This window comes from Artemia franciscana, chromosome 4, assembly GCF_032884065.1.
Source record: "Artemia franciscana chromosome 4, ASM3288406v1, whole genome shotgun sequence".
NCBI lineage: Eukaryota > Metazoa > Arthropoda > Branchiopoda > Anostraca > Artemiidae > Artemia > Artemia franciscana.
Genome location: NC_088866.1, coordinates 1,968,320 through 1,989,778, shown reverse-complemented (window position 1 = coordinate 1,989,778; position 21,459 = coordinate 1,968,320). Strand labels below are relative to the sequence as shown.

The following is a 21,459-nucleotide window of genomic DNA, read 5'->3' as shown; positions in this document are numbered from 1 at the left end:
CAATACACTTAACCCCCCCCCAACTCCCCCAAAGAGAGCGGATCCATTCCGGTTACGTCAATCACGTATCTACGACATTTGCTTATTCTACCCACCAAGTTTCATCCCGATCTCTCCACTCTAAGTGTTTTCCAAGATTTCTGGTTTACCCCTCCAACCCCCCCCCCCCAATGTCACCAGATCTGGTCGGGATTTAAAATAAGAACTCTGAGACATGAGTTCCTTCTAAACAACAAATTTCATTAAGATCTGGTCACCCATTCTCAAGTTAAAAATACCTAAACTTTTCTAATTTTTTCGAATTGACACTCCCCCCTCCAAATCCCCGCGGATCCGTTCCAATTATGTCAATCCCGTATCTAGAACTTGTGTTTATTCTTCCCATCAAGTTTCATCCCGATCTCTCCACTCTTAAGTGTTTTCCAAGATTTCTGTTTCCCCCTCCAACCCCCTTTGTCCCCGGATCCAATTCGAAATGAAAATAAAGCATCTGAGACATAAGATCCTTCTATATATCAAGTTCCATTAAGATCCGATCACCCATTCGTAAAAAAAAGAAACCTAAATTTTCACGTTTTCCAAGATTTCCAGTTTCCCCCTCCAACTTCCCCCAAAAACAACAGATCTGGTCATCGATTTAAAATAAGAGCTCTGAAGCACTAGATCCTTCTAAATATCAAATTTCATTAAGATCTGATCACCCGTTCGTAAGTTACAAATGCCTCATATTTTCTAATTTTTCTCAATTAAGCCCCCCCCCCCCAGCTCCCCCAAAGAGAGCAGATCCGGTCCGGTTGTGTCAGTCACGTATCTTGGACTTTTGCTAATCCTTCCCACCAAGTTTCATCCTGTTCTCTCCACTCTAATCGTTTTCCAAAATTTCCACCCCCTCCCAACTCCCCTAAATGACACTGGATCCGTCGAGAATTAAAATAAGAGATCTGAGTTACGAGGTCCTTCTAAATATGAAATTTCATTAAGACCCGATCACTCCTTCGTAAGTTAAAAACTCCTCATTTTTTCTAATTTTTCAGAATTAACCCTGGTCCGAGAATCCGTCCCGGTTATGTCAATGTATTTAGGATTTGCTCTTATTTTTCCTATCAATTTTCGTCCCGATCCCTCTACTCTAAGCTTTTGGCGAGATTTCCACCCCCTCCCCAACTCCCCCCAATGACACTGGATCCGGTCGGGATTTAAAATTAGAAATCTGAATTACAAGGTTCTTTTAAATATGGAATTTCATTAAGATCCGATCACTCCTTCATAAGTTAAACATACCTCATTTTTTCTATTTTTTCAGAATTAACCCTCCCCCTAACTCCCCCAAAGATAGCGGATCCGTTCCGGTTATGTCAATCACGTATCTAGGACTTGTGGTTAGTTTTTCCACAAAGTTTCATCCCGATCCCTCCACTTTAAGCGTTTTCCAGGATTTTAGGTTTCCCTCTCCGACTCCCCCCAAGGACACTTGATCCATCAGGATTTAAAATAAGAGCTCTAAGATACGATAGCCTTCTAAATATCAAATTTCATAAAGATCCGATCACCCGTTGGAGAGTTAAAAATACCTCATTTTTCTAATTTTTCCGAATTAACCATCCCCTCACTCCCCCCCCCCGATGGTGGAATCGAAGAAACGACTATTTCTAATTTAATTTGGTCTGGTCCCTGATACGCCTGACAAATTTCACTGTCCTAGCTTATCTGGAAGTGCATAAACTAGCAAAACCGAGACAGACAGACCGACCGACAGAATTTGCCATTGCTATGTCACTTGGTTAATACCAATTGCCATAAAAATCAAAATAGAAAATACGTTGTGAGAGCGTAGTGGATGAGGCCGAGGTTCACGATTGAAGGTTCCTCGGTTCAATCCCGCGTGTCGCAAGGAAGATCTTTTCTAATTATTCATTTGTAATTTTTTTATGCAAATAGATAAGAACAAATTTTCTCTACCAAAATTTGCCCTATTTTTTTTCCGTTTGACGTCAGATATAAATTTGCCCAAAAGGTACAAGAAACTTATTATATAAAAAAAAAAGGAAATAGGATGTTCTCTCACATATTTTAACCAAAACAAGAGATAACATTAAAAAGTAAACAAGAAGTCAACAGCTGAAAAAGCAAATGTACAAATTAAAGCATTTTATTGTTTTTAATACTTAAATTGAATTAATGCTTGATGAAATAAAATAATGTTTTAAACAAGCGTTTTACTAAGTCTTGATCTAAAAAACCAGACAAAACGAGAGTACTGACAGAACTCAGACTGAAGGAGGAAAATAAAACTAAAAGAAAACTTAATACCAACGGTGGACATAGAGGACAATGTTTTTCTATGAGCAGCTAGATCTTCTCGAAGAACAGAGAAAATCCAATTAACAGGTTGTTTGATTTCAACAAATTAGTCTCTACCGCAAAGAACACCTGGATTTGTAAACATATAGGATAACATGAAAAAAACGCCATATCTCGACATTTCAAAAGGATTTTATTAATCGCCTGCTTTTTAAACATAAAAGAAAACATGACAAAAATCGATAACCCTAAAAAATACGGGAACTCAACGCTATGACCGGTTTGTGTGTCAGTGTTCCTCTGCGTGTTTTTTTTTGACAAGTTTGATTGTTTATTTTTAAACAAGTTCAATTTAAGAGACCGTAACGCTTAGTCACATCTGAACAGAAGAAGGGGAGGCAAAGTTAAAGGCTATAAATACATAAAAACATGCACCAAAACTAAAAAAGAAGAAAATATGAGTTGTAATGTACTTCAAAGCACCTAATTTGTTTTTTTTCTGTTTACTATGCATTCAGATGTGAAGCTTTCTGGTTCGGGAACACCAAGGAGTAAGGAGAGTGGTAGGTGATGAAGGAGAAGAAATATATCGTGCTCTGTCTAAAGCTTTTATAGTATATATAATCTTCTTTGATACAAGACCAAGAAGGGGTCAGAAGCAGGGGTTTGTTGGAGCGGGGGTGGATGAGATTGGGAGCTCCGGGATTCCTTTTCAATTAATTATATTATTAGTGACTTTGCACTATTATCTCCAACATGTAAAGCATTCTTAAAAGCTACGTATTACGTATAGTATTATCAGATTCTATTAGGTTGCAAAATGATTTTGTGGATGGAAATACAGACGATCGGATTTAATAAGTAGGGACTTAGATAGGATTCTCCAGCATCTCTATTAAGGGTGACCTTTTGGTGAACCTGCTTTTTTATTTCAACTGCCTCCCAGAAAACTCGCAAGAGGCAAGTTTTAAGGGCGACCTTGCAAAGATCGCCCTCAATAGAGATGTTGGAGAAACATATCTAACCCTTATTTATAATGAACTTATTTATTCCGGTCGTTTTATATCCACTCACATGATCATATTTTAGAACCTAATAGAATCTCTGGTAACACCATACCTGACAAGCGAATAGCTTTAAAGAATGCTTGACCTAGAATAAAAGATTGAAATGCCATTCAGGATTGTATTTTTTATTCATGTTACCCTTACGTCGTTGCTTGGAAAGGATCTTTCCAATTTTAGTTTCAGTGTTTGTTTTAAGGTTTGATTTTTATATTATCCTTTGAACTTTTATCTGTATTTCTTTGTTGTTGTTTTTTTTTTGCGCTGAAGACGGCCAAGGAGAGGTCTCGACCGAAATATTTGCAGTCTACTTCGTTTTTTTCACTGGCTTTTATTATCCCCTTTTTTAAGGATAGACTTTTCTTTACTTCTTTTCTCTTCCCTTCTTTACGATTTTGTTTCAGTTTGTCATGATTAGCCAGTGTTGTCTCTGGAATTATTCACTACTTTTAAAGAAAAATAAATACGTAGAGATGGATACACACAAGCTCGATCCTTATCGGAGTACGTGAACAGGGGGAGGGGGACACAAGAAGTGTATTTCATACATTTTTTGTTTGTTTCACCCTCGAGTTCTACAACAGATTTTCCACACCTTGAGTAAATGTTGCTAATCAAGGTAGTAGCAACAAAACAATTTCTGCATGAGTCAATAATAAATTATGGAAATGGATAATATCTATTTCATATAATAATAAATTATAATATTTATACAATAATATAAAAAATAAATTATTAATATACACTTTTCAGGAATAAAATCAATGGTATTATGGGCTTTCTTTTTTACTTTAGTCTAGTTTGAAAGGTGTTATTTATGTGCTCTTAGAATTCTACAAAAATTTATAAACATAACAAGTCAGTTGAGCGAGTTTTGTAGATATTTTTAGCGCGATCTGCGAAGCAATAATTACTGCTTGTTTTAAGTTTCAACTTAGCTCTTGTCTTCTAAAAGAAAAACTTCTACTTTTAAAAATTAATTTTTGCTCGTTTTTTACTTGTTTAATTATACACAGTGTAGATTACCGAAAGATTTTTGTTTAGTTTACGTGATGAAACTAAGAAGCCAAAATGATCTTTTGCTAAAATTGAACATTAAAAATAGAATTATAATATTTATACAATAATATAGATAATAAATTATTAAAATAGATTTTTCACAAAAACCTTACATGTTTGACCAGAGTTTGAACCACCACATCCAATCCATGTTTATGATTTTTGAATATTCAGCTTATCACAATTGGGCTGGCTTCAGACGACGATTATGATGGTATTATGGGTTTTTCTTTTTACACAAGCTTAGTTTGAAAGGAGTTATTTATGTGCAAAATGTTAGACTCAACGTAGTTAAGTATACTTAACATTAGTTAAACTAATTCCTTTCGAAATAAACACAAATCCCTATAAAAACATAATTATATAATTAAATAATATAATACAACAAATAACGATAAAACAAGAGTAAAAAAAACAAATATTACCATTAATAATTCGATTCTTAAACACAAAAAACTTATCTGAGCATTGCGAACGCACATTTTTTAATTGTCAGGAACTGAGAGTAACAGTTAGTATTGTTCATAAAATTACAATTTGCTAACTCAGAGACTATTATTTTGATAATTATTTGGTAGTTTTGTCGTTTTTATTCAATTCAGAAACCATCTCTGACAGTAATTTCTGTCAGAGTATAAAAAGATCAAGCATCAAGTATAAAAAGAAGTTTGAGTCTAGTTTGATAGGTGTTATTTATGTGCGAAATATTATACTTAATGTAACATAACTTAACAACTAAGCATAGAAAATTACACGTAGTATGAAAACCACTCAATGTACTATCCTAGGCACAACTTAAGTTAGACTGTATTCGACCATCAGGCACAATTTTATGTCCGACTAATCAAAACCAGAGATCTAAGGCATCATTTTTTGTGATGTGCTTGGGAGCAAATACGTGTTAAAGCTATTCAAACCAATTTCTGGATAATTTTTTCGCTAATGTAGTACACGTCTGATGTTAAAATGAAGGACAATTTTTTGTACCGAAATATTCGTTAACAACCCAAAAATTTTACCTTTAAAAATATTAGAATTTAACATTAAAATATTCCACGTTTTAAATGTTATGTCAGCAATAACAACAATAATAAAAAGTTACCTGAGCCGAAGCCAACAGATCCTTTGCTGGGATCTACACTAATGGAGCCCATTGGACCTTCATCATCAGCATAAGTGGCAATAATCACGTTAACGTTTTCAACAATTCTAGAAAAAGTTTGGTACAATTCTTCCTGTTCTAACTGCAGTTCGAGAAGGGCACGGTCCATTTTATTCATGAACAGAACTGGCTTAATTCGCTCAGCAATAGCTTGTCTGAGTACGGTTTCAGTTTGAACGCACACACCTGTTAATGAAAATACAAGTCTTTTATAGAATGTACAGGAAATATAACGTATGACAATGTACTAACACAGAGAAAATTGTATAGCAGAACAAAACAAAAAAGAATTTAATGCAAACAACCTTTAAATAAAAAGTGAACAATAAATAACACAGCGTACTTTGGTAAATAATAGTACAATTACTAGGATCCTGTTAGGATTTATGATTAAGAGATAGATCACGTTCAAATTAACAGCTATTATAAGGGAGTCTTTAGGTAAAAGATTTTGGGGGTGGAGGGCAGCCACTGTAACCCTAGGTTCTTGTATCCGTCCCCATTTTATGACACGTAGTGTTGATTAAAACAAACAATAATTAAACATTTTTTGTTTTGTCAGTTCCGAGTTCCAAGATCAGTAAGTTGATAACTATAGTTCTTGTATCCGTCTTCATTACATCCCATCTTTCACAAAAAAATTAAAACATCCTCCCCTTTCTACGTGTTTTGAATTTGAGAAAAAATCACTAGTTAGACGATCAATAAAAAAAAAAAAAAAAAAAAGTAAGTAAAAAATGGGTAAAAAACTACCCTGCTATGCAGTATAGATTATCTGTTAGAGCTACAGACTTACGGCAGCCACTTTATTACTACGAAAAGCTTTGAAAATTTCGCAACTTTTCTGAGGTTTTAAAAAAATTTAGCATATTACTACGTATAAGATTCACAAGTACATGAAGTGTATGGTATTTAAACCATAAATGGTATGGTATTTAAATAGTTGTCAAGGTTTCCATATTGGCCAACATAGTTGACACTAATTTTAGATCTACCCCCCATAGTAAAGAGATTTAGACAATTAGGGTCAAAGAAATGCTGTTATAAAGCTAATCTGTTTCATTTTTAATACTCAACCTTTCCCCATCATTTACATGCATGAAAAAAGGAAAATATTGCATAAAACTGCAATAAAAGAAGACTATTAATAATCCCTTTGACTAGAATGGTTTTGCCAGGAATGATATTACCTAAGTACCTTCTACCCTTGCACACCATCTTCATCAGCTGCACGCAAGGTCTAAAAAAAATGATAGATATTGTAAACAGTCTTGTTTTGCCATTAAAATACCTTTCAGTATATATTGCGATTTCTTTTTAAATATTACTGGGCCGCATCGAGTGAAATACTAGCAGCAAAGTTTACGTAGCTTTCAACCTGATCAAGCATAATTACAATAGGTATGAAAGAAAACTTGTCAGAGACTCGAGCAAAGGGATAGAATGACCAAGGGAGAGACAATTCTCAGGACGTGAGAGATTTTTTTTAAATGTAGGATCTAGACCCATGATTCCCAACATGCGGTACAGGCCCCACGGGTAGGACATGGCAATATTTTAGTGGGTCATGGGCAGGATGTCGACCCTTTGACTTTACTTTAGAATCTAAATTTAAAAAAAAAAAATCAGTGTGAAAGACGCCAATATATTGAAAAGTAAAAAAGATGTATGGTAGCATTGCAATAACGTCACCCATTGCAGAAGTTATTTTACATAGAAAATATTTTTTGTTGGCATAAAATATGCCCAGAGGACGACCTGAAAAAAATATACCAAATTGGTGTACCAAATAACAATGGCAATTTTAATACCATGGGGGGGCATCAGGATCTAGAAATGTCTAGGTGGGCACGGCCCAAAATGGGTTGGGAACAACTGATAAAGACCTAACAGATATATAAAAGATGTGTAAAGGGGGAAAATACTATTTCTGCACAACACTTCTATCCCGGTATACAATAAAAATTCAAAAGGAGCTGCTGAGAGCAAGACATTAAACTTAGAAACCTTTGGAAAAACTGAGAGGGGGAGCTGGGGCCACTCTCAATATGCCACTGGTGGTAGGAGGAGCTGAAAAACTAAAGTTATTGGTACATCAAATCAATCTCATTAAAGAAAGTAACCATAAATAGAGCCAAAATCTCTAGACCTAACTACAAAACCAAAAGGCAAAAAGAAAAAAAAACAAAAGGAGTATTATGAGTGATTAATGGGAGGAAAGGCATTAGGCTTTTTTCAGGGTTTATCAAATCAAATCTTACATATCGAGTTACCATACATGCTTTATATACGAATGCAAAAAGTCCTATTAGGGCACTAGTCTAACGTTATATGAACACAAACTCAAAGCTACATATTCTAACACAGTTTTTCAAACTAAACACTTGTCCTAGGAAGAAAGCAAGAAGCCACAGCCAGAAATGGTATTCTTAACAATATTGCCATGAAAAACATGGGAATAAATAATCAAAATTCGTTAGTTATTAAACTTGACAACATTTTATGTTTGTAAAATTTCAAAAGAAAATCTCAAAAATATCCCAAAACATCTCAAAGTGTTGAGATAAAATGGTCATTATGGTAGATATTCGAGGCACTAGTACTGATAGGGTATGAAAATTCATTTCTAATTGCTTTAGTTTGATACATGTCAACGTGTCAAAAACAATCAAAGAAAAAGTTTGCCTTCTCAAGCTATTTGGTTGCTTTTTTTAGCTATTAGCTTGTTTTTCATCCAATTTTGTTTTCTTAAATTACCCTTCAAACCAACTGCAAAAACAGCATAGCTGCACATGGACGTCTTTTCACTAAAAAATTGGCATAGCTAATTTCCCTTATTTTTTAAGATGCATATGGTTGTGTAAGTTTCAAATTAACTAATTAACAATTTAAATAACCCAATTAAAACAAACTAATATGAACAATCAAATTTATTATTTTTTTTTTGTCTGTGGTACTTTTGAGATATCAAGAGCATCAAAATAAGAACATTTTCGGCTCCCATACGAAGTTCAGGTCTATTTATGCCTGAAAACAGCAATTTCTTAAGATTTTTTCTTTCAATGGTTCAAGAATTCCACTATCCTTGGCCCTTTTAAGGGATAAAAACTGCACCATTATAGTGGAGACTTGAGCTTATAGCACTCATGAGCATAAACATTTTTTTTCTAATTGCTTTTCCCAAGCTTGCTCTATGAGAATAAACAGATGAAAGTATAGTCACTACAGGAAGTATAGGCACTCATGAGCATGAAGAAAATTTTTCCAATTGCTTTTCCCTAGCTAGCTCTATGAGAATAAACATATGAAAGTATAGTCACAACAGGAAGTATAGGCAACTCATGAGCATAAAAATCTTTTTTTTCCAATTACTTTTCCCTAGCTAGCTCTATGAGAATGAACATATTAAAGTATAGTATAGTCACTACACTAAGTATAGGCACTCATGAGCATAACAACCTTTTTTTCCAATTGCTTTTCCATAGCTAGCTCTATGAGAATAAACATATGAAAGTATAGTCACTAGTATAGTCAGTACAGGAACTATAGGCACTCATGAGCATAAAAATCTTTTTTTCCAATTACTTTTCCCAAGCTAGCTCTATGAGAAGAGAATGAACATATTAAAGTATAGTATAGTCACTACACTAACTAAGTATAGGCACTCATGAGCATAAAAATCTCTTTTTCCAATTGCTTTTCCATAGCTAGCTCTATTAGAATGAACATATTAAAGTATAGTATAGTCACTAAACTCAGTATAGGCATTTATGAGCATAAAAACTTTTTTTCCAATTGCTTTTCCATAGCTAGCTCTATGAGACTAAACATGAAAGTACAGTCCAAGATGGAATTATTTACCCTAAAGCTTTCCTCAAACAATGATCATATTTGCTTCTTTTTTAACAGAATAGAAGAATCGTTGTTATGTAATCCAAATTAGTTACTATAATATTTACCATAATGACTATAATATTTGCCAAGCAATGTTATGCTGTTTCATTTTATAAAGTATTGAGATAAAAATGGAGTCATTATGGTAGATGTTAGTGGCTCTAGTACTGATAGGGTACAAGAATCTGTTTCTAACTGCCTTGCTTTGGCTTGATACACGAGTTTCATTCAAAATACTAAGAAAATATTGTATAAGAGGCATCATAAATTTCTAGGTTGGCCTAAAATAGTAATTACATTGGCTCCTTTCAATAGAGTGCAAAAGTTTTTTTTTTACCTGATACACAATCAACCACAACAAGGGCACCATCTGTAACTCGAAGTGCAGCAGTAACTTCAGATGAAAAATCTACGTGACCTGGAGAGTCAATCAAATTGATCAAGAATCCTTTTGTTTCTTTCTCTCTTTGTGTCTCTTGGGTAATGAATACAGTGTCTTTATCATCAAGTTCAAAATACATGCTGATGGCAGTTGACTTGATAGTAATACATCTTTCTTGTTCATCTTTACGGGTATCAGTAAATCGAGTTTCTCCAGCCTTTGAGCCAGCTATGATACCAGCTTTACCCACAAGAGAATCAGTCAGGGTTGATTTTCCGTGATCTACATGGGCAATGACGGACATGTTGCGGATATTCCGCTTATGGTCCATCATGCCCCTGATCTCATCAACTGTAAAATTCACCTAAAAATGGAAGACAAATGAAAACTGACTGTAACTCGAATTTTTTATTACTATCATTCATCAATAAAGGAGATATAATTTCTAATAATTGGTCAAAAACAAAAAATTATAAAAATTAAAGCAAAATAGCCTAAATTTTCCTATTTACATTTCAAATACCACTGGAAATAAATCCTACAACAATTTATACCAAGAATATTCCCCCCAGACAGTCTAAAGTAAGGGTAATTAAATATACATCAAATAAAGAATTTGACCCCTACCCCCCCACTTGACAGAACCCTTCTAGATTGAAACCAGTTAGAACATGTTGGCATAAATAAGTAAAAAAAACTGAATATAATGCCCCCTCCCACCACAAGATAAACAAACATATTAAAGTTGAATTAAAAATGTGATTAGGTAGCATTTAGTAAGAGATGGTGTTTTTCTTAACAATTAGTTATTTGTCATGTTAATACAAATACTGTAACTAAATGATACTATCAAGTATTAAACATATAACACAGCATACAAATTACTTCATGTACTATTAAGCAGGCAATTTTTGTTTACCAAAATCTTGCTAAAGCAAATGAATTGGGGACAAAAAAATTAAATAGAGCTCAAATGAATTACTTTGCACTTGAAGTAGTTAAGTTCATATATAGCACCAAAATAGGCAGTACATAAAAAACGTCTTGTTGAACCTATAGAGATTATGCAACTGTCCAAAGAACTGAACCTTGGGGGGGGGGGCAAAATTGTATAAGGAAATGTTTAGTTTTTTACAAGACAAACAAGAAATTGGTAGTTTTTGTATGGGGAATATTCCCTAGGGGACTAGAGATTCTCTGGAATTCACACATGGACTTCTTTTTATTATTACTTTCCCTTCAACTTCTCATTCTTATATGTGAGAATTTTCTGAAATCATATATGGGATTGCTTCTCACAATTCTGCATGTACAGTTTTAAAAGGGATATTGTCCAGGGGAAATTTCCAGCAGGGAAAGAATTGTCTGGGGGATTTTCTGCAGGAAGAAATTCCATGAAGGAGGATTTCTGGGAGATACTTTCCACAAAGAAAATGATTTCCAGGAGAAATTTTCCATAAGAGAGGGGTTCAGCAAGGAAGGAATTGTACAGTTGTCATCAAATCATGGCTGATTGATGAGAGAAAAAAGCCAAGATAGTCTGAGTGAGAGGTAAAGCTGGCATAAGCCTTTTTGAGGATTGCAGAAACGTCACCCATTAGAGGCAGGGGTGATTTGCTATGGAATTTTTGGAGCTGGAATATTACCTTAAATTACCTTAGATCGCATTTTCCAGCAAAATAAGGATTAAATCCTGTAGAATCGCTGGTTAGTGATGACGATGGTTGGACGTCTCAACGGCATCCCACTCAGTTCGCCACGGCTTTGATGACCATTCTCCATCAACGGCTCTTTTAAAGGCAGCAGTGCTGGGGGTAGTGACCGCTTTTTCGGTGAGAGAATTCCACAAACTCACAAATTGAGTTTGTGAGATATCCCAAAATATTTTCTGGACTTTCTCACAGAATTGGGATAGAACACCAAACTAACGTAAAAAAGGAGAGATGGGGAAGGGACAGCCCCTATGTCATATATGGTTTGTTTACTTGTATGATATACCTGCTACTGCTCAAGTTGTCTATGCATTGACACACTGTAAACTGGTTCCTATCTCTAGTTTCTTTCACCTTAGCATGAGAAGACAAAGAGAAATGACAGAATAGATGGGAAATGTACTGTTTGGGCAATATATTTGCATATTAGGAGAGGGTTGGGTGAAGTGTTTGAACAGTGAAGTCAGAAAACAATTCTTCCTTCATAATATGCAGCTTAATAGTATCTAACACATTTTGCATGCAGACCTGCTGTACTTTACCCCACCCCCTAATGTGGAAAAATGTAGCCCAATTTGTTTCTAGCATTATAAGTATAAGCAATATATTTTTATCATACAGGTACCAAAGTTTTTATATTGCTTCTTACTTTTATTTGCACAAAAGAATTTTTATGGCACTTGGTATTAACCAAGTGACATATAGCAATCGCAAATTCTGTTGGTCCCAGTTTTGCTACTTTAGGCACTTCCAGGTAAGCTAGGACAATGAAATTTGGCAGGAGTATCAGGGACCAGACCAGATTAAATTGGAAATATTCGTTTTCCCGATTTGACCATCTGGGGGGGGGGGGGGAGTGGGGCGCCGGTTAATTCGGAAAAAATAGAAAAAATGAAGTATTTTTAACTTACAAACAGTTGATCTGATCTTAATGAATTTGATGTTTGGAAGGATATCGTGTCTCAGAGCTCTTATTTTAAATCCCGGCCAGATCTGGTGACGTTGGGGAGGAGTTGAGAGGGGAAACCTACAATCTTGGAAAACACTTAAGAGTAGAGGGATTGGGATAAAACTTGGTGGGGAAAATAAGCACAAGTCCTAGATACATGATTGACATAACCGGAACGGATCCGCTTTTGTTGGGGTAATTGGGGGAGGGTTAATTCTGAAAAATTAGAAAAAATGACGTATTTTTAACTTACGAAGGAGTGATCGGATCTTCATGAAACTTCATATTTAGAAGGACCTCATAACTCAGATCTCTCCTTTTAAATCAAAACCAGATCCAGCGTCATTGGGGGGGGGGGGGGCGAAAATCTTAGGAAATATTTAAAGCAGAGATCAGGATGAAACTGGTTGGGAAGAATAAAAACAAGTCTAAGATACATGACTGACATAACCAGATCAGATCCACTCTCTTTTGTGGAGTTGGGAGGGGGGGGGGGGTAATTCGGAAAATGAGGTATTTGTAACTTACGAACAGGTGATCAGATCTTAATGAAATTTGATATTTAGAAGGATCTTGTGCTTTAAAGCTCTTATTTTAAATTCCGACCAAATCTTGTGACATTGGGGGGAGTTGGAGGGGGAAACCGGAATTATTGGAAAACGTGATAATTGGGGTATTTTTGTCTTATGAATACATGATCGGATCTTAATGAAACTTGATATACAGAAGGGTCTTATGTCTCAGATGCTCTATTTTCGACTTGAATTGGATCCGGTGACATAGGGGGTTGGAGGGGGGAAACAGAAACCTTGGAAAGCACTTAAGAGTGGAGAGATTGAGATGAAACTTGACAGGAAGAATAAGTACAAATTCTAGATACGTGATGGACATAATTGGAACGGATCCATTCTCTTTGGAGGAGTTGAGGGGTGTTAATTTGGAAAAATTAGAAAAATTGAGATAGTTTTAACTTAAGAATGGGTGACCAGATCTTAATGAAATTTGATATTTAGATGGAAATCATGTCTCAGAGCTCTTATTTCAAATCCCGACCAGATCAGTTGACATTGGGGGGAGTTGGGAGGGGAAATCGGAAATCTTGGAAAACACTTAGAGTGGAGGAATCAGGATGAAGCTTGGTGGATAGAATAAGCAAATGTCATAAATATGTGATTGACGCAACCGTACTGGATTCGCTCTCTTTGGGGGAGTTGGGGGGAGGGGTTCAGAGCTTTGGCGAGTTTGATGCTTCTGGACGTGCCAGGACAATGAAAATTGATAGGCGTGTCAGTGAGCTGCACAAATTGACTTGATAAAGTCGTTTCCCCCGATTCGACCATCTGGGGGGCTAAAGGGAGAGGAAAAATTAGAAAAAATGAGGTATTTATAACTTACGAGTGGGGATCAGATCTTAATGAATTTTGATATTTAGAAGGACATTGTGACTCAGAGCTCTTACTTTAAATCCTGACCAGCATAAAGCCTCTGATTTTCCTTTTAAATCAAATCTATTGATTCTTAACATTTTGTTCGAGCTCACACCATATGAGCTCTTGGCTCTTCCAACCTTGTCACAAGTGCCATATGAGCTCTTAGCTCTTGTTTCTAATTTAATGCTTTAAAGATTCACTGAAGTCAGTTTAGGTTTTATTGCAGCAAAATGCTATATTATGCCAGAAATTTTTATATCCCTTAGAATGTTGGCATATGAAACTTAACATTAAGCTTCTGGTTGAAAATCGTATCCCTATGGACTGTGTCACTGTTAAAATAACCAAATTTGGTAAAAAAAAAAAAATATGGTAATATTGCAGCATAAAAAATATGAATGATTTATATATTACAGATGTATAATAGATATTAAAAACAAATGTACAGTATATCATAAAAAATTAAGTTAAAAACTTTCTACAAAAATTTCAATTATAAGCTCCAATTCTAAATAAGACTATACACTTAAAAATAACAATTCAATAGTGACAAATCCTTCAATTAGACAGTTGAAAATAAATAACAAAATCTCTGAATATTTTGGCCACATACACAGAGACTATCCTGAGCATCTAATACCTAGATTTTACTCTCCAAAAATTTTCATGCAGTATACATGCAAAAGTTCCCCAGAGCAAAATTGTCAAAAAACTAGTCAGAAATTATTTTTCAAGAAAGATTTCCACTATATAGAGACAAAATTGTCCTCATTGAGCATTTAAGGCATCTCTAACAGCTGGATAGTGAGGATAAGATCCTAAAATCAGAATTATGCATGACTACAGGGCCAATTATGTTTGCTGTTGGAAATTTCTTGAGTTGAGCATTGTTCAACTTTCAAGCATAAATTTCTTGACTAACTAATCAGACAACAAGGTTAAAAGCATACTTTTTAAAACTAGAAAAGATAGAAACCAAGAACAGTGGTCCTTCTATCTGTGAGAGGGATCTGACAAAACTTAAGAAGACATCTTCTTGTAATTTTGATTTTCCAATTTTTATTGCACTTGGTATTAACCAAGTGACATGTAGCAATCACAAATTCTGTCAGTCTGTCTGTCTTGGTTCTGCTAGTTTAGGCACTTCCAGATAAGCTAGGATGATGAAATCTGGCATGCGTATCAGGGACCAGACCAGATTAAATTAGAAATAGTCACTTCTCTGATTTGACCACCTGGGGTTGGGAGTGGGGGGGTTGATTTGGAAAAATTGGAAAAAATGAGGTATTTTTTACTTATAAAGGGTGATTGGATCTTAATGAAAGTTGATATTTAGAAGGATATTGTGTTTCAGAGCTGCTATTTTAAATCCTGACTGGATCCAGTGACATTGGGGGGAGTTGTAGGGGGAAACCTAAAATTTTGGAAAATGCTTAAAGTGGAGGGATTAGGATGAAACTTGTGGGAAAAACAAGCACAAGTCCTAGATACATGATTGACATAACCAGAACGGATCCGCTCTTTGGGGGAGTTGGGGGAGGGATAATTCTGAAAAATTATAAAAAATGAGGTATTTTAAACTTATGGAGGAGTGATTAGATCTTAATGAAATTTCATATTTAGAAGGAACTCATAACTCAGATCTCTTATTTTAAATCCTGACTGGATCAAGTGTAATTGGGGGGGAGGGAGAGGACAGGGGGAACCAGAAATCTTGGAAAAGGCTTAGAGCACAGAGATCAGGATGAAACTTGGTGGGAAGAATAAGCACAAGTCCAAGATACATGGCTAACATAACCGGACTGGATCCGCTCTCTTTGGAGGAGCTGGGGCAGGGGGGGGTGTTAATTTGGAAAAATGAGGTATTTGTAACTTGCAAACAGGTGATCAGATCTTAATCAAATTTGATATTTAGAAGGATCTTGTGCTTCAGAGCTCTTATTCTAAATTCCGACCCAATCCGGTGACATTGTGGGGAGTTGGAGTGGGAAACCAGAAGTCTTGGAAAACATGAAAATTGAGGTATCTTTATCTTATGAATGGGTGATTGGATCTTAATGAAACCTGATATATAGAAAGATTTTATGTCTCAGATGCTTCATTTTCAATTTGAATCAGATCCGGGGACATAGGGGATTGGAGGGGGAAACAGAAATCTTGGAAAATGCTTAGAGTGGAGAGATTGGGATGGAACTTAATGGGAAGAATAATCACAAGTTCTAGATACATGATTGACATAATTAGAACGGATTTGCTCTCTTTGGGGGAGTTGGGGGGGTTAATTTGGAAAAATTAGAAAAATAGAGGTATTTTCAGCTTAAGAACAAGTGACCAGATCTTAATAAAATTGATATTTAGAAGGAGCTCATGTCTCTAGAGCTCTTATTTTGAATCCCAACCAGATCTGGTGACATTGGGGGGGGGGGGGAGTTGAAGGGGGAAACCGGAAATCTTGGAAAATGCATAGAGTGGAGGGATTGGGAAGAAACTTGGTGGGTAGAGTAAGCAAATGTTGTAGACACGTCATTGATGTAACTGGACTGGATCTGCTCTCTTTGGGGGAGTTGGGGGGGTCAAATGTTTATGTGAGTTTGGTGCTTCTGGATATGCTAGGATGATGAAAATTGGTAGGCATGTCATGGACCTGCATAAATTGACTTGATAAAGTTGTTTTACCTGATTTGACCATCTGGGGGACTGAAGGGAGAGAAAAAATGAGGTATTTTTAACTTATGAGTGGGTAATCAGATTTTAATGAATTTTGGTATTTAGAAAGACCTTGTGTCTCAGAGCTCTTATTTTGAATCCTGACTGGCATTAAGCCTCTTATTTTTCCTTTAATATCAATCCATTGATTCTTAGAATTTTGCTAGAGCTCGTGCCATATGAGCTTTTGGCTCCTCTGGCCTTATCACAAGTGCCATATGAGCTCTTAGCACTTGTTAAATACAAGTGTGCTAAAATAACAAGAGCCAGGAGCTTATATGGCACTTGTGATGAGGCCAGAACCTAAAATTAGGCTTGGTGTTTTTAAACAGCTAATGTGACAGCTCTATGATCCAAATTTCTATATATCAAGTTTCATTAAGATCCAATCACCCATTTGTAAGATAAAATATACCTCAATTTTCACAATTTTCTCTCCCTCCATCACCCCTCCCCAGATGGTCAAATCAGGGAAACAACTATTATCAAGTGAATTTGTGCAGGTCCCTGACATGCCTACCAAATTTCATTGTCATACCATGTTCAGAAGCACTGACAAATTCCTTTTTGAGCCCTTAAAGGGCTCTAAACAGCCAAAATAAAGCAAAGTTTCAAAATTTGTCTAAAAATTGTCTAGTGAGAAAAAGTTATTATTTGTAGCTGATAAATGAATGACAGTAATTTTTCTCACTAGTCTTAATGGGAAAATATTACTTTGAAAACAAATTTGAAGAATTTTTTAAAGATCCTGAAAACTTTGAAAAAGGTGTCAGAGCAAAAAAAAAACACCATTTGAATCACCATTGTTGAAAACCCTCAATAGTAAAATTACAGTTCTGCATTTTGAACAACAATGAAAATCACTTTTGCATAGGCAGCACACTCTTTTTTTTGTTTAACAGGGCACAGAAAACCATAAGTTGTTTAGGCCTTGTCTAACAGCTATTTTTTAAATCTAGGCTAATTAGTTGGTTTCTGACATCTCATCAAGAGTTTAAAATTGAATTTTCCCTAGAAACCATTACTGAATCTAAAAATAACAAAGTTAAAGGCATTGTGTGACTTACTCACTTTCTTTCTGGCTAATTTTTTGAATATACATAAACTTACTGAATGTTGAACTACTACCATAAACAGCCTCAAAAGGAACATGTTTATTTGCTAAAAAATGGAAATCATGTAAGCTTTCAAAACAATATGCTTAAAATCAAAACCTTCTTGAAGTTTCCCATGTTCCCAACAGTAAAATTGTCATTAGGGAGGCACACCAACTTCCATTATAGTAAATAATGGAATGTAGACTGGGAAAATTATAACATATTACAAGCAAGAAATTTGAGCAAAAGAGGTATGAGCTTGGAGATATCTTAAAGAGATAAAATTTAAAATCAGAATATAATCATAACTCATCTGGCCTAGGCTACTTTCCAAGGTCTAAATAGTTTACTTGGATGAGTATTTTAGGAGTACTAGTAGTCCATGTATTAGTGTATAGTCAGGGGTGCTGTTGAAAAGGAACAATATAAAATTCTGAAAATTAAAACAAAACCTTCTATCATTGATAAGAGCACTTCATTTAGCTTAGGCTATAACCCCTCTTGATAATTTCTTTTGTAGCTACTTTTGGCCATCTTGGAAAGGGGTTAGGTTAGGAAAATGAAACTTTCAGGGATGAATCCACAGGCTAAAGTAGGGGTAAAATTATAGCAGTTCATATAGCTGGCTTTTCTATAAAGTGAATACTTGATGCATTTTTTTTGTTCTTTACAAATATAATAATTGCTTCTGATGTAAGTTTAAATTTAAGCACTTTTCAAGCTCTTAAAAATGATGATTTTGAATAAATTACAACAGTTCATATAACTGACTTACCAATAAAGTTAACATACCACTCAAACCACTCAGTGAACAAATTCAAATTTAGGCACTTTTTGAGCTCTTAAAAATGATGAATTTTCAATTAAAGTTGTATAACTTATCACTAGTTTTCCACAAAATAATACATTTTTTCAGTGTCATCTTTTTATAGTTTTTGAAGAAAAAAAATGCTATATTTTCTCAATGCTAAAATTATCAAGATAAGGTTAGTTTAGATTAAAAAGTGCTTAAATTTGAATTTACATTAGAAGTGATGGTAAAATTCTAGTTGAGTGACTTTTTGCCATCTCAAAAAGGGCCTAGGTTAGGAAAATGAAACTACAGGCTAAAGTAGCCTATGTCCTGGAAAGGTATTTTAAAGTTCCCACCTCTACTCCTTCTCCCTCTGAAGAGCCCTGAAATTTGCCTACATAACAGGTGCTATACCTATTGAAATTGTGACAAAACAAAATTACCTTAATTTTCAGTTACCAGTTGCTTTTTCTCTGCCTTTAGTTCTGAAAATGCAATTCCTATTATTTGAGTAGAATTCTGAGCCATATCAATGTTTTTTTTCAAAATTTAGGAAATGTATTTGCATATCTTTAAAACCTATAAATTGGGATTAAGCAAAGTTGTGAAGCTGAAAACAATTTTGTTGTACTTCATTCAAGCAGAAGATCTATTTCAAAAAGATTTCACTTTTATAACATACATATTTTTTGAGGTCATCAAAGGTCAGGGCCCTCTAGAGGGAGAAGGAGTAGAGGCGGTACTTCAAAATACCTTCCCAGGACATACTTTAGCTTGTAGACCCAACCCTGAACATTTAATTTCCTTAACCTAACCCCTTTCAGAGATAGCAAGAAGTCAATCAACTAGAATTTTACCAAAGTGATTATTATATTCATAAAGAACATAAAAAAGGCATCAAGTGGTATATTCACTTCATAGGAAAGCCAATTATGTGAACTGCTATAATTTTATCACAGTAGGTCCCAGGAAGGTATTTTGAAGTAGACTTACCTAAATATACTGCTTCACTCTCTAGAGTCCAGAAATTTTCTTACATGACAGGTCTATACCAATTGAAATTTTGACAAAACAACATTTTACCTAAAATTTTCAGCTATCCATTTCTTTTTTGTTGGCTTTAGTTCTGAAAGTGCAATTCCTGTTATTTGAGTGGAATTTCAAGCCATATCCATGGTTTTTTTTTTTTTTAATTTAGGAAATGTATTTGTAGCATATATCTTTTAAAACATTATAAATTGGGATTGAGCAAAGTTGTGAAGCTGAAAACAATTTTGGTGTAGCCTAGGCTATTTTGTTTTGGTAGAAGATGTATTTTGCATGGTTTCACTTTTATAATACACAGATTTTTGAAGGCTATCAAAGGTCAGGACCCTCAAGAGTGAGAAGGAGCAGAGGTAGGTACTTCAAAATACTTCCTCTGACATATCCTACTTTAGCCTGTAGACTCATCCCTAGAAGTTTCATTTTCCTAACCTAACCCCTTTCCAAGATAGTTAAAAGTAGCAAAAATAAAATTTTATCCCTTCTTCCTCTAATGTATAAATATAGAGCCCATACAAGATATCTCTTATACTTTTAGTATTTCTTAATTTTAACAGTATTGGTTGAATTTCTGGGTAGCCTATTAGGTTAAAACAGAAGAATGATGTATAACAAAAGATATGCTAAGTATATAAATAAAAATAAGCTATAGCCAAAATTCACACACTAAGAGAGGGGGAGGGTAAAATACTCTTATGTGTAACCTAAGTTAGAATTTACAGTTTTTAAGATTTTCAGAATTTTTTGATGTTTCCTTCCCAACAGCCCCAACTCTACACTGACACCATAACCTAGATCACAGACTAATCAACAAAAAAAACTAGAAGTTATGTAATTTTCCAACAGTTATTTTCAAAGGTAGACTATATCCCTCATATAGAGGAATTTCTTCTCTAGAAATTAGTAAAGACATGGGTAGTAGCCTCAGCAAAGGAAGGAAGATGAACAGGCTTTTGGACAAAGCTAAAAATAAAATTTTGAGCAGGACATTTAACAATGCACTGACATTGCAATACTCCCTTTAAACTTTTACTAGAGCCTTAATATGACGTTAAACATATATTAGATCCTAGGCCAGGGGCTAATCAACGGAAAACACAAGTCTAGACGTTATGTAATTTTCCAATAGTTATTTTCAAAGGTAGCCTATATCCCTCATATAGAGGAATTTCTTCGCTAGAAATTAGTAAAGATGTTGGCAGTAGCCTCAGCAAAGGAAGGAAGATGAACAGGCTTTTGGAAAAAGCTAAAAATAAAATTTTGAGTAGGCTAAATAAGAAAAGGCTGAGTAGGGCATTGAACAATGCACTGACATTACAATACTCCCTTTAAACTTTTTCTAGAGCCTTAATATGACGTTAAACATACATTAGTTAGGTCATTAATGAACTTACCATTTTGATGGAATTGGATAACTTTTTATCCTAAATTTTTACGGGAGGGTCTTCAACCCGTAGAATAAAAGTGATGTGTAAACGGCGAAAGTTGCTGTTGTAACGTTAATGCTTTTTGGAAGAAATATTAGAACACCGTTATGCTTGTAGATAGCGCTAGGTAAGAATAATCCAATCATATCGCCTTTCCCCAACAAGCACCTTTCTAAAATTTATTATAGAATTTGGTCTGGCTCAAATGGGCTAAATATTCAGTCTTCATATCAATTTCTTCAAGTGTCTTCATATCAATTTCCTAGTTCAAGTTGCGCAGATCCCTCTTCTCACCTTTGCAGGTATTGTAATTTTCAAAATGGAACAATTGACTATTGCCTATTTGAATGTAATAGGCTGACGAAATAGTATAATGTAATAGTATACTTGCACACAGAGCTCAGAAATCAGCGTTTATCGTCTTATATTACAACTAATA

The 21,459-nt window shown here is 34.9% G+C and overlaps 1 protein-coding gene across 2 annotated transcripts in view; it reads right to left on the bottom strand.

Annotated features, from left to right (window-relative positions):
- LOC136025846 (translation elongation factor 2) overlaps positions 1-21,113 on the bottom strand; it is a 61,808-nt gene extending 40,695 nt beyond the window's left edge. For both annotated transcript variants that reach the window (XM_065701863.1, XM_065701864.1), the window contains exons 1-3: positions 20,988-21,113; positions 9,818-10,226; positions 5,527-5,772 (exon numbers count right to left, since the gene is read on the bottom strand). In XM_065701863.1, coding sequence (XP_065557935.1) covers positions 5,527-5,772; positions 9,818-10,226; positions 20,988-20,990 — 658 coding nt within the window. In that variant the 5' untranslated portion in view covers positions 20,991-21,113. The remainder of the gene's footprint in view (positions 1-5,526; positions 5,773-9,817; positions 10,227-20,987) is intronic.
- Positions 21,114-21,459: the final 346 nt, after the last annotated feature.